This window comes from Pelobates fuscus, chromosome 6 (assembly GCF_036172605.1).
Source record: "Pelobates fuscus isolate aPelFus1 chromosome 6, aPelFus1.pri, whole genome shotgun sequence".
Taxonomy (NCBI): Eukaryota; Metazoa; Chordata; class Amphibia; order Anura; family Pelobatidae; genus Pelobates; species Pelobates fuscus.
Window position 1 is genome coordinate 56,830,697 of NC_086322.1, and position 13,379 is coordinate 56,844,075.

A 13,379-nucleotide genomic window follows, 5' to 3' on the forward strand; every position below is an offset into this window, starting at 1 on the left:
GTAGGTATACATTTGAGTTCTTTAGCTTATTAAAATTACTCAACATCTAAAACACAATTCAATACCATTGATGTCATATAATATATTATTTCTAAGGGTTCCTTTTACTTACCTGTGGTAGGGCATATTTTGGAAGCTTAATTTGCACAAAGTCATTTCGCCGGTAGGATACATAGTATTTACTCTGGTTCCCTGATGTTGTCTGCAAATTAAATGAGAAATATTTTATGGTTTTATTTCCTTTATTATCATGATAAAGGTATAATGTAATAAATAATATGCACAGGGGACTGAAAGCTTTCTTTGTATGGTAGAATAATGAAGAACAATTACGACGAGAACATAAATTGTGCTGCAATGCACATACATACCACCACCTTGAATAGGATTTCATATGATCAGAGGATTATTTTATAAAATAAATTGATGCAAAAGCAGGAGAAATTACAGAAGAAAAAAATATAAATGAAATTCTTACAGGACTTTGTTTTGTAATTTTCCCATTTACTTTACACGTGGTAATTTCTGAGAAACAGGTTTTACTAACTTGTATGAAAGTATCACGCATTCATACACAATCACTCAATAAGATTGTACAGATTCATATAACAATGTGTGTCTATTTATAAAGAGAGAGTAGAGATTGTAATCGTATTAGTCCAGTGATTCAAATGGAAAATAAATGAAATGTGTATCTTGTAAACATTTTTGTATTGTTTGTCCAGTAAAAAAGATACTACAAGATACATATTTCACCTGTTATTTTACATATATATATATATATATATAGTCACGGAGAAAAATAAAAAAATAAAGTACACACTCTTTGAATTATATGGATTTACATATCAGGACATAACAGCAATCATCTGTTCCCTAGCAGGTCTTAAAATTGGTTAAATACAACCTCGGATGAATAACAACACATGACATATTACAGCGTGTCATGATATACGTAACAAAAATAAAGCCAAAATGGAGAAGCCACGTATGAAAAACTAAGTACACCGTATGATTCAATAGCCTGTAGAACCACCTTTAGCAGCAATACTTTGAAGGAATTGTCTTCTGTATGACTTTATTAGTCTCTCACATCGTTGTGCAGGAACTTTTGCCCACTTTTCTTTACAGGGTTGCTTCAGTTCATTGAGGTTAGTTGGCATTTGTTTATACACAGCTCTCTGAAGGTCCCGCCACAGCATTTCAATCGAGTTGAGATCTGGACTTTGACTGGGCCATTGCAACACATTGATTCTTTTTATTTTCAGCCATTCTGTTTTAGATTTGCTGGTGTGCTTGTGATCATTGTCCTGTGGCATGACCCAATTTTTGCTAAGCCTTAGCTGGCAGACAGATGGCCTCACATTTGACTCTAGTTTAATACTTTGGTATACAGATGAGTTAATGGTCGACTCAATCACTGTAAGGTTCCCAGGTCTTGTGGGTGTAAAACAAGCCCAAATCACCACCGTTCCACCTCCGTGCTTGACAAAGGTATTTGTGCTGATATGCTGTGTTTCGTGTTCGACAAATGTGATGCTCCGGGTTATGGCCAAACATCTCCACTTTGGTCTTGTCTGCCCAAAGTAGAAGTCTTTTCTAGAAGTCTTGTGGTTTGTTGAGAAGCGACTTTGCTGCCATGCTCTGTTTTAAAAAAAGATACTTTCTCCTGGCAACTCTTCCAAACAAACTATGCTTGTTCAGTCTTTTTCTAATTGTGCTATCATGAACTTTAAGCTTTAACATGCTGACTAACGCCTGTAGAGTATGAGATGTAACACATTGTTTTTTTTTGCAATTTCTCAGAGCATTGCATATTTTGACCTTGGAGTGAATTTGCTGGGACGTCCACTCCTGGGAAGATTGGCAAGTGTCTTGAATGTTTTCCACTTTTGAATAATTTTTCTCACAGTAGAATGATGGGCTTGAAATTGTTTGGAAATGTCCTTATGACCTTTACCATGACACAGTGTAATATGTCATGGGAATTTGTTTATCTGAGGTTGCATTTACCTAATTTTAAGACCTGATGAGGATTGTTAGTATGTTCTGATATGTAATACCATAGATTTCAAAAAGGGTGTACTCTTGTATCCCATGACTGTTTATACGAATGGATCACTCGTTTTTCTTTTCCATGGCATTTTAAACGAGGAAACATTACTCCAAGCATTATAACTACTACAGCCCTGACTTTAATGACCCACATTCTGTGCAAAATTAACATGAGCCAGCCTGGAACTCAAGTTTTGGGCTATCTGATGATACTCCTATGACACTGACGAAGGTGGAGTTAAGCTAAGAGGAATTAAAGTAAATGCAACATAATCTTATGCCATGGTTGCAATATGATGAAGTTCATGCTCTTCAATGGAAGTATGAAGGACTTTTATTCTAGGTCAAAAAGTGTCGATATTTTGGCTTCACAGAGCCTTTATCAAGCATATAGCTGCTTCTCATTTTTTCCTACTTATTTGTATTAAGATTTGCAACATTGTTAAAATGTAAGCACTCTTTCTTGCCAGATGATTTGTTTCATGTGTATATAAAACTTAATTGATTTGGATTATTTATCTCAACCAGTGGCACCAAAGACCAGATATGAGAGGACCCCCCGCCTCCCTCCTCTCTCACTATAACTGATTATGTACAGGGTTTGAAAATATAAACCAGATGCAGAATATAATTTACACCAATATACACATACCTCTGCCTGCATAAAATTATATATATAAATCATTTTCTATGCCATTGTCACACTGACAAAGTAAATGCACAAAAAACACAATCCTGATAAAAAATCTCAGCGACCATTTTTCCAGAAATCTCAGGGTTATAGCTGTAAGCCTGGTCTCGTATATTCATCTTCCTCACCCAAATCTGTGTTTACCTTCTATTTTCATAAATCACACAGTCAAGCATGATACCCGTACAATGCACAGTTCATAAATAGGAGAAGCCATCCATTTCATAAATCACTGCCCATCGTGATCTCTCCAGGATAGCCATCAAGTAAAATGAATTACTCTTATCTGCTAGAAGCAGTTTTGATTTATATTTTTTTATGTTGACAGAGGCAAGCGATTCTACAGGTAACAGTAAAGTGAATCGTCAGCTTAAAGAAACTTAATTAGATTAAATACATGTATGGACCAAAATCTTTTTTAGATATTTCACAGTCTTTTGCCAATTAAAGATATATTAACTGCACAGTGTGTGCTGTTCAGGTGGTCTTGTTGGAGTTCTTGAGATGTTTATACGGAAGTCTAGATGAGGTCTAAAACAAACAAACATCTCTCCTCTGTGTTTCCTTGTACAGTAGTTCTGCACTATGGAGAGTTAATAGAGGCACCAGAAACTAAGCCTGATACAGTATGACATGATATCCCAGCATGCCCTACCTCACTCAGGTACTGCAAATGGTGGGTAGGTGATAAGGCATCAATCACTGCTCTTGTGATATTTGAAATGCCTTTCCCAGGCCTCCCACCATCCCAATTTCATCAAGACAGTCTTGATCTTTGGGTTCTGTCCATCATCCAGACCTGATGTCCCCAACAAGCATAGCATGAATGCATCATTAGATGTGTTTGCACTATGTTCAAGGTAGTAGGACCCTGCAGACTGCACTGAAAGAATGTTCCATGCAGAGTCTGACCTCAGTGGGTTGGCCTAAGACTGCTGGCAATCTGGCGTGCATTAATACCATGGAGCACTGCCAGTAATTCGGGAGGACCTTCTTTCTGGATGACCATCTCCTTTTTGGCAGAGCCACTGACTTAATAGCATCACTGGACCGACCTCTTTGTCACACTTCCTGTGACACCACAGTTGGGAGGAATGCATTTCCTAAAAATCCATGAGCAACTTTGAAATTTGAGCTGGGACTCCTACAAGTGTAACAATGGAGTAAACTGTATTCCAATTGCACATATTAAGTTCCTAACCTATCTTTAGCTTTAAGTTTAATGTGTGACCTGGCTGATGCTAGAAAACAAGGACATTGACGATATATTTGACCACTATTAGTATATGCCTAATTAATGACTACTAGGACATTGATATTTAAGGTCTCATTAAAAAAAAACAAAAAAAAAAACAGTTACAGAATATAGTATAATATTTTCATTAACTAATCATTAAATCTCAGTGTTCTATTAGAAAAATATATCTCCTTCTACTAAAATATGCTTAGGGTAGTTAGTCGTGGTCTTGCAAATTGTTCTTGATTAGTAGATAATTAAGAGTGGCATGACATTGCATATTATTGATTTATTAATATTTGTATCATTATCACAGGAATTTATGAATATTCCAGAGCACTGTACAACTGGATACCATAAGACAAGGATAGGCCCCCTTCTACACTGCATCTGTTGTGGACTATATCCCCCCCCTCCCCCCCCCCGCCCCCCCCATCTCCCCCCAATGTTTTGCCAGCATTATGGCTGTAAGAGCATTATAGAAGATGTAATTCACAACATCAGGAGTTCTGAAGGGTGCCTACCCCTGCCTTGAGAAGTACTGAATGGCTGAGCATGATGGGAAATGTAGATTAAAAACCATCTGCAGTTTAGCCTCTAGTCACACTAATGGTATGCAGCGTATGACCTTATATACTCTATTGTAGCCAATAATGAGGCAAAACAACGATAGGTTATAATAAGGGAAATGGTGTACTGGTAACTGAACCATGAAACGCGATTACCATTCCTGAGAAGCCTACAGATTTCAACAGGCAGTGATTTCTATTCACTTTCAGCACATGTCTGATTAAACGTGGCAAGCTAGAGGGCGAGAGTCTAGGTAACCTTGCAAGAATCCATTAAATTCTCCAGAAAACATTCATTGATTATTTTCTCACAGACAATACATTTTTGTTAGGTAAGCATTATTTTGATCCTTAACCATTCAGTGCATCGGAGGTAAGCTACAAGTATTGCTTCTTTATACTTTATGACAGTGGTGAACCTCCGAGTGCTTTAAAACTGTCTGGATCAATTTGGAGATAATGAGTTTTCATTAAAGGAACGCTCCAGTGACATTTTGTTAAACTATTTAGTAGATGTATCCACAAAGAAACCATGTAATTATTTTTCCTGCATGTTTTCTTTGGGTCTATACGAAAAAGCTTTCAGTTTGTGACGGGATTTAACCAGAATTAAGTCTGTGATCAGGGCGCACAGCACGTTGGCGAATGATGTAATGATCGTCTTTTTTGCTATTGGTGGAGTTCATTAAGGTCAAACACGCACACATGTATTTAGTATGTTGAGCCCAAAGAAGGCGACAAAAAAGCTGTACAAAAAAACAAACAAACAAAAACAAGAGAATCTAAAGAGATTTGCAGTTGAGCTGCAAAATGGACTTCTAAACGCTAATATGGCAAATATTTATTCCCCGTGTATCCACAAGCTGTTATTCCTCGTGTTAATTATTATATCCTTGAATATTCAGTTTTTTTAATTATTTATTCATATGTAGATGAAAACAAAACAGATTTAAAGGGCTCGGCATGGTTTTAGGCTTATCGGCTGCAATAACACTGAAAGACAAGAGTGTAAGAGACTCCATAATAAAATTAAATAGACAATTAATTTCTAAGCAACCTGGTGAATTTTTTTCTTTAGTAAGTTTACAGAGCGATCCTCTAATACAATCATTTGTAATGTTAATTTTAAAGGAACACTCAAGACACTGTAACTACTTAATACCAGTAAAGTGCTTATGGTGCCTGGAGTCCCATGGTGCCATCTTATCTTCCAGTGCAAATTCTTTTTTAACAGTTTAACATTGAAGTCTGCTGCCGTTCCCGTGATGTTTCAATAATAATGCTGAAGCATTAGATCAAACAGCAAATATGGACAGTGATAGACTCAGAGTTTCAGCTGCCCAATCACTAGACACTCATCATGGGTACAGGTTAAACAATATATGTGCATGGGAAGCCAGTGATAGGCTGAGAGAGTCATCTGGCACTCTAAGCCTATCAGTGCAACCCCTTCCCTGCTCAAGCTAATGCTTCTGCATTAGCTGAACACCAAAGAGAGACAGCTGATGGATGTCTGAAGAAAATACTTCAGTCTGTGTTAAATCATTCAAAAAAGGTAAGATGCCAGGGGATTCCATGCACAATAATTGGTTATGATGCTTGGAATTTTGTTTTAATAATTATGTTCCAGTGTAGTTTATTGATCTGTCTAGAACATCTTAAAGACCAGAATTGTAACAATTATCCCATTGTTCCTTAAGAAACCCTTTATCAATATAAATTATATTATTTTTTAAGTTTCTATTATATCTTTACTTGAGTTCATGGGTAGTCAACCTTTAGCACTCCAGATGTTGTGGACTACATCTACCTTGATGCTTTGCCACCATTATGGCTGTAAGGCATTATGGGAGATGTAGTCCAGAATACCTGGAATGCCAAAGGTTGCCCTCCCCTGCTCCTGGCTATACCATCAGTTCCACATAATATTTCTTTTAGCAATGCGTTCGGACAGAATTCACATTGCCACTGATGATCAGGGCTAAGTCAGTTTCAGTCATTGCATTGGGTTAGAGACTTTGTATTGGATAATGTGGTGCTATTAGCTAATAGCTATGATCACAGTCTCCCAGATTTATTAGAGTCAGGTTATTACCTTAAGAAAGATGTAATCATCTTGTACAGTGAGTGAGTTGTGATCGATGTTTCTAGTGAATTGTGAGCTTGGAGTTTTGTCTGAGCAGTTTTGAAAGTGGCACGTCACGTATCGATAACCTGCAGAGAAAAATCAATAGGGGAAACATTATCTATATTGAAGAAAGCAGTGAGATGAGGGATGCAGTTTTCCACAGTATAAATATTGACAATGTTATTTTGCAGATGAGACCAGGTTTGACCAATTCTCTATAACACAAGGCTTGAGAATAGACAGTTGCGTGTTCAGTGTCCCGTAATACCATATATCTTTTACAAGTCTTTATCAGTACTGGTCACCCTACTTCTAATGATTGTGGATACATTGGCATGTTACATTGATGTTCTCTCCCCAGTGGCATAGTGGATGCCGCCTAGTCACAGCTCGCCACGAGTTTGATGGAGAAGTGTTAGGCTTGTCTAGCTTCTCAGTGCAGTTATCAAATAGTTCTGCCAACTATACAGAGAAATGTGTCTGCATTTGCTAAGATTTCTTTCAGTGTTGCCTTACGAAACAACACTTATCTTAAAAGGGACACTATAGTCACTTGAACAACTTTAGCTTTATGAAGCAGTTTTAGTGTATAGAACATGCCCCTGCAGCCTCACTGCTCAATCCTCTGCCATTTAGGAGTTAAAAACCTTTATTGGGTTTATGAACCCAAGTCACACCTCCCTGCATGTGACTTCCACAGCCTTCCATAAAAACTTCCTGTAAAGAGAGCCCTATTTTATTTATTGCAATAGAAATTAACTTTTTCAAATAGAGCGAGTGTGTCAAACTGCTGAGATAGAATGGGGGATAACCCCTACTGAGTTGAAACAAAGAAACAAGGTGAATACTAGTAACCCTGGAGAATGCATACATAAACGTAATCTTACAAATGCAGGGTACTTAGTATAAAGGTCAGCAGTCTCAGGGTTAAAATATAACTTTTAATAGTCAATTTAAAAGTAAATATATCAAAAGAAAAAAATATATATTTTAAAATAAATAAGGACAGAACTCAAAAAAATGTGTGAGAGGAGAGGAGATCAAGTTTCTAAAACATAGTGGGAAAGCTGCCACACATTAGTAGGTGGCAAAATAGAAAAGTGCAGGAGGGAAAGGGTAAAAAAGAGGAAAAATCTGAACCCCAAAATCCCCAGCGTTCCCTCACTTTCCAAAGTTAACTAGATCCCCACACCGTCAGAATAACTAATTGCTGGGTAGTAACCTGCAAACGTCAGCCTTATAGTGAAGACTGCTGTCTATTCAAAGAGTTTCTGTCCTAAACGATAATGTAATCGATAAAGTAGATCTCAAGGGGGGTGGGTAGGTATAATGTAATAAGTAACCCAGGAGCGTCCTCCCTGTCTAGAACTTCCACCCTCCCTTTGCTTAGTCCGACGCGCGTTTCGCCGACTAATGGCGAAGAGAAGAGCCGTTAGTCGGCGAAACGCCCCGACGTTTGCAGAGGAGATGTGGCTAGTAGTGTTGTCGCGAACCCGAAATTTTCGGTTCGCGAACGGCGAACGGCGAACGCGAACTTCCGCAAATGTTCGCGAACCGCCATTGACTTCAATGGGCAGGCGAATTTTAAAAACAACAGGGACTCTTTCTGGCCACAATAGTGATGGAAAAGTTGTTTCAAGGGGACTAACACCTGGACTGTGGCATGCCAGAGGGGGATCCATGGCAAAACTCCCATGGAAAATTGCACAGTTGATGCAGAGTCTGCTTTTAATCCATAAAGGGCAGAAATCACCTAACATTGACACCTGTCCTCAAAGCCCAGCCCTGATACACACTGACACAGAGCAGAATAGAGACTGTTCCCCCTACATAGGGTCACTTGGCAGATATGGATTGACACCTGTCCTCAAAACCCCTAATACACACTGACACAGAGCAGAATAGAGACTGTTCCCCCTACATAGGGTCACTTGGCAGATATGGATTGACACCTGTCCTCAAAACCCCTGATACACACTGACACAGAGCAGAATAGAGACTGTTCCCTGTCCACAGAGACCATGATACACACTGACACAGAGCAGAATAGGGACTGTTACCCCTACATAGGGTCACTTGGCAGATATGGATTGACACCTGTCCTCAAAACCCCTGATACACACTGACACCGAGCAGAATAGGGACTGTTCCCCCTACATAGGGTCACTTGGCAGATATGGATTGACACCTATCCTAATGATCCCTGATACACACTGACACAGAGCAGAATAGAGACTGTTCCCCCTACATAGGCAACTGCTCTTCTATTACAGTGAAAACAAATTATTTATTTTAAATCTAAAGCTTAACCAATTGTTAAAACAGATATGAGTGGTGGCACTGGGCAAGTGGGCACAGTATCCAATGTGAACCTCACACAGAAGCTGGCAGGCAGGCAACTGCTCTTCTATTACAGTGAAAAAAAATATTTATTTTAAATGTAAAGCTTAACCAATTGTTAAAACAGATATGAGTGGTGGCACTGGGCAAGTAGGCACAGTATCCAATGTGAACCTCACACAGAAGCTGGCAGGCAGGCAACTGCTCTTCTATTACAGTGGAAACAAAATTTTGGTTGTAAAAGCACGCTATAGAGACACCAGATATGAGTGGCAGCTGTCAAAGTACGCTGGCAGGGTTGTGCAGGGCACACGCTGAAGGAAGGCCTGACAGAGCCGCTTGAAGGACACTGACTGTCTGCTATTAGCTTACACTGGAAACCTTTTTTCTTTGTAAAAGCACGCTAAAGAGACACCAGATATGATTGGCAACTGTCAAAGCACGCTGGCACAGGTCTGCAGAGCACACGCTGAAGTAGGCCTGACACCCAAACGCTTGCAGACAACTAACTGATCTTCTATTACAGGGAAAAAAAATTATTTCTTTAAAATCTAAAGCTTAAGCTATTGTTAAAACAGATATGAGTGGTGGCACTGACTGTGCAAATGGGCAAGGCATTCAACCTGACACAGAAGCTGGCAGGCAGGCAACTGCTCTTCTATTACAGTGAAAACAAATTATTTATTTTAAATCTAAAGCTTAACCAATTGTTAAAACAGATATGAGTGGTGGCCCTGGGCAAGTGGGCACAGTATCCAATGTGAACCTCACACAGAAGCTGGCAGGCAGGCAACTGCTCTTCTATTACAGTGAAAAAAAAAATATTTTAAATGTAAAGCTTAACCAATTGTTAAAACAGATATGAGTGGTGGCACTGGGCAAGTAGGCACAGTATCCAATGTGAACCTCACACAGAAGCTGGCAGGCAGGCAACTGCTCTTCTATTACAGTGGAAACAAAATTTTGGTTGTAAAAGCACGCTATAGAGACACCAGATATGAGTGGCAACTGTCAAAGTACGCTGGCAGGGTTGTGCAGGGCACACGCTGAAGGAAGGCCTGACAGAGCCGCTTGAAGGACACTGACTGTCTGCTATTAGCTTACACTGGAAACCTTTTTTCTTTGTAAAAGCACGCTAAAGAGACACCAGATATGATTGGCAACTGTCAAAGCACGCTGGCACAGGTCTGCAGAGCACACGCTGAAGTAGGCCTGACACCCAGACGCTTGCAGACAACTAACTGATCTTCTATTACAGTGAAAAAAAATGATTTCTTTAAAATCTAAAGCTTAAGCTATTGTTAAAACAGATATGAGTGGTGGCACTGACTGTGCAAATGGGCAAGGCATCCAACCTGACACAGAAGCTGGAAGGCAGGCAACTGCTCTTCTATTACAGTGAAAACAAATTATTTATTTTAAATCTAAAGCTTAACCAATTGTTAAAACAGATATGAGTGGTGGCACTGGGCAAGTGGGCACAGTATCCAATGTGAACCTCACACAGAAGCTGGCAGGCAGGCAACTGCTCTTCTATTACAGTGAAAAAAATTATTTATTTAAAATCTAAAGCTTAACCAATTGTTAAAACAGATATGAGTGGTGGACCAGACTGTGCAAATGGGCAAGGCATCCAACCTGACACAGAAGCTGGCAGGCAGGCAACTGCTCTTCTATTACAGTGAAATTTTTTTTATTTATTTTAAATCTAAAGCTTAACCAATTGTTAAAACAGATATGAGTGGTGGCACTGGGCAAGTGGGCACAGTATCCAATGTGAACCTCACACAGAAGCTGGCAGGCAGGCAACTGCTCTTCTATTACAGTGAAAAATTTTTTTTATTTAAAATCTAAAGCTTAACCAATTGTTAAAACAGATATGAGTGGTGGCACTGACTGTGCAAATGGGCAAGGCATCCAACCTGACACAGAAGCTGGCAGGCAGGCAACTGCTCTTCTATTACAGTGAAAACAAATTATTTATTTTAAATCTAAAGCTTAACCAATTGTTAAAACAGATATGAGTGGTGGCACTGGGCAAGTGGGCACAGTATCCAATGTGAACCTCACACAGAAGCTGGCAGGCAGGCAACTGCTCTTCTATTACAGTGAAAAAAAATATTTATTTTAAATGTAAAGCTTAACCAATTGTTAAAACAGATATGAGTGGTGGCACTGGGCAAGTAGGCACAGTATCCAATGTGAACCTCACACAGAAGCTGGCAGGCAGGCACCTGCAATTACATTACACAGGAAAAAAAAAAAAGCAGCCTGATGTTATAGCCCTAAAAAGGGCTTTTTGGGGTGCTGTCCTTACAGCAGAGATCAGATGAGTCCTTCAGGATTGTAGTGGACACTGAATACCCTAGCCTAGCTATCAATGTCCCTATGTAATCAGCAGCAGCTAAACTTTCCCTCCTCTCACTAAGCATGCAGCTTCCGAATGAATCGAAAATGGATGCTGGGAGGGAGGTTGGAGGGTGTGGAAGGGAGGGAGTGCTGCTGATTGGCTGGAATGTGTCTGCTGACCGAGAGGCACAGGGTCAAAGTTTGCCCAATGATGACGAATAGGGGGCGGATCGAACTGCGCATGTGTCCGCCCGCCGCGGTGAACGCGAACACGCTAATTTCGCCGGGAACTGTTCGCCGGCGGACAGTTCGGTACATCACTAGTGGCTAGTACTGCATAAACAGAAACAAAGTGATTTAACTCCTAAATGGCAGTGAATTGAGCAGTGAAATTGCAGGGGAATGATCTATACACTAAGACTGCTTTATTTAGCTAAAGTAATTTAGGTGACTATAGTGTTCCTTTAAAATGGTAGAATGCAATTGGTTATGCTACTGTACGTCACACTATAAGTATGATCTGTGAGTATATAAGCACTGATCACTGCATTCTGATACACATTACAATTTCATGCTTGATATTAAAGGTTAATACAATGAGTAGTAACGGTCAATGACACACATTCACCAAGGAATAGTTTTCAGATAGCATGTCTGCTTTTACTAAAGTAAGCTCTCCCTAAATGTTTGTGGTCACTACTGAATGAGATGCTTATTTCATAATCCTATGGCCTTATAATTTAGGGAATAACTGGGTCTTTTTACAAGGTATGTTGAGCTGAATTTGGATCATAGGAGAGATAGAAACAGGAATTGACAACATTTATAATGAAATATACACAAACATTAAAACATAAAAAAAAATACTGTTTTCTAAATAACAAGGTGCACGACTGTACATGTAAATATCAAGTATGTGAGTATTCAACGTTTATTTTTTATTTAATTTGGTAAAATAATGAACCTAGTGCTTAATTTCTTCATATTAAGAATAGATACCATACTCCAAATAGAGGGGAACATTTACCTTATACCCTCTAGTTAGAAGATCCAAGGGTTCTGCATTTTTTGAGGGGGATGGGGGATGAGAGCATTGTAAGTTGTCTGCCATGCATGACTTATATGACTTGCTATCTATGTTGCCTTTTTCATTCATTTTCTTGCAAGTTGACATTTTCTACATATTTAACAAGTCTGTCTCAAGTGGGATATTTATAGATTTGATCAACATTTTAGTTAGTATAATCTGTTTGAATTACTAAAATAAACATGTTTCATGAATTATATTGTTCCACTATTTTTAGACATTTGCCTTTAGACATATTGCTTATATTAATCCAATCTTACATGAACAAACGCAAAAAAACTATTGTTTCATCAGACATCTGTGGAAATGTATTCTTAGACCCACTCATCGAGGACGAGACTGGTGTAACAGCCGTATTTGTAGCCTAAGTGGGTTTAATACTTAAGTATGCGGTTACATTACACTGTCTTATAGCTGTTTTTCTCTGTGAAATGTGTCTGCATTGCTTCAGTGACTTTCTGCTTACATAGTAACCCCAGTATATAGATCATCTGAGCTTGCGTTACGAACAGGACAATTAGAATATGTCAACAGAAATAAAATGTGCTGTACGAAAACTTAAAAAAAGCAAAGAACATTTAACCACCATATACCAGGTTCTTTCAGACTAACACAGCAAACAGATTCTGCATGAAAAGGAAAATATTGCAAAATATTTAAGCTTATTAATTTTCTTAATAATGTATGCAAATGGGTTTCCTCGAATGTAGGCAAGGCTATGTTACAGAACGTCCGAATTTGGCAACATTACGTTCCAAATGAGGGTTTCTTTTGTTAGACATCTAAAACTGGGCCTAGATTTACGTAGACCTTAAATAACATCACAAAGCATCTCACAAAGGAATTCAATGGACCCTCATTATTATAAGCATGTGTTTTTGTTTTTTTGGGTGCTAGACTATTTAATTGTGCTTTGTTTCCTA

General features: G+C 38.8%; 1 protein-coding gene across 2 annotated transcripts in view; it reads right to left on the reverse strand.

Annotated features, from left to right (window-relative positions):
* Window positions 1–13,379, reverse strand: part of SORCS2 (sortilin related VPS10 domain containing receptor 2) — an 863,802-nt gene that overhangs the window by 144,509 nt on the left and 705,914 nt on the right. For both annotated transcript variants that reach the window (XM_063457743.1, XM_063457741.1), the window contains exons 7-8: window positions 6,648–6,766; window positions 113–202 (exon numbers count right to left, since the gene is read on the reverse strand). In XM_063457743.1, coding sequence (XP_063313813.1) covers window positions 113–202; window positions 6,648–6,766 — 209 coding nt within the window. The remainder of the gene's footprint in view (window positions 1–112; window positions 203–6,647; window positions 6,767–13,379) is intronic.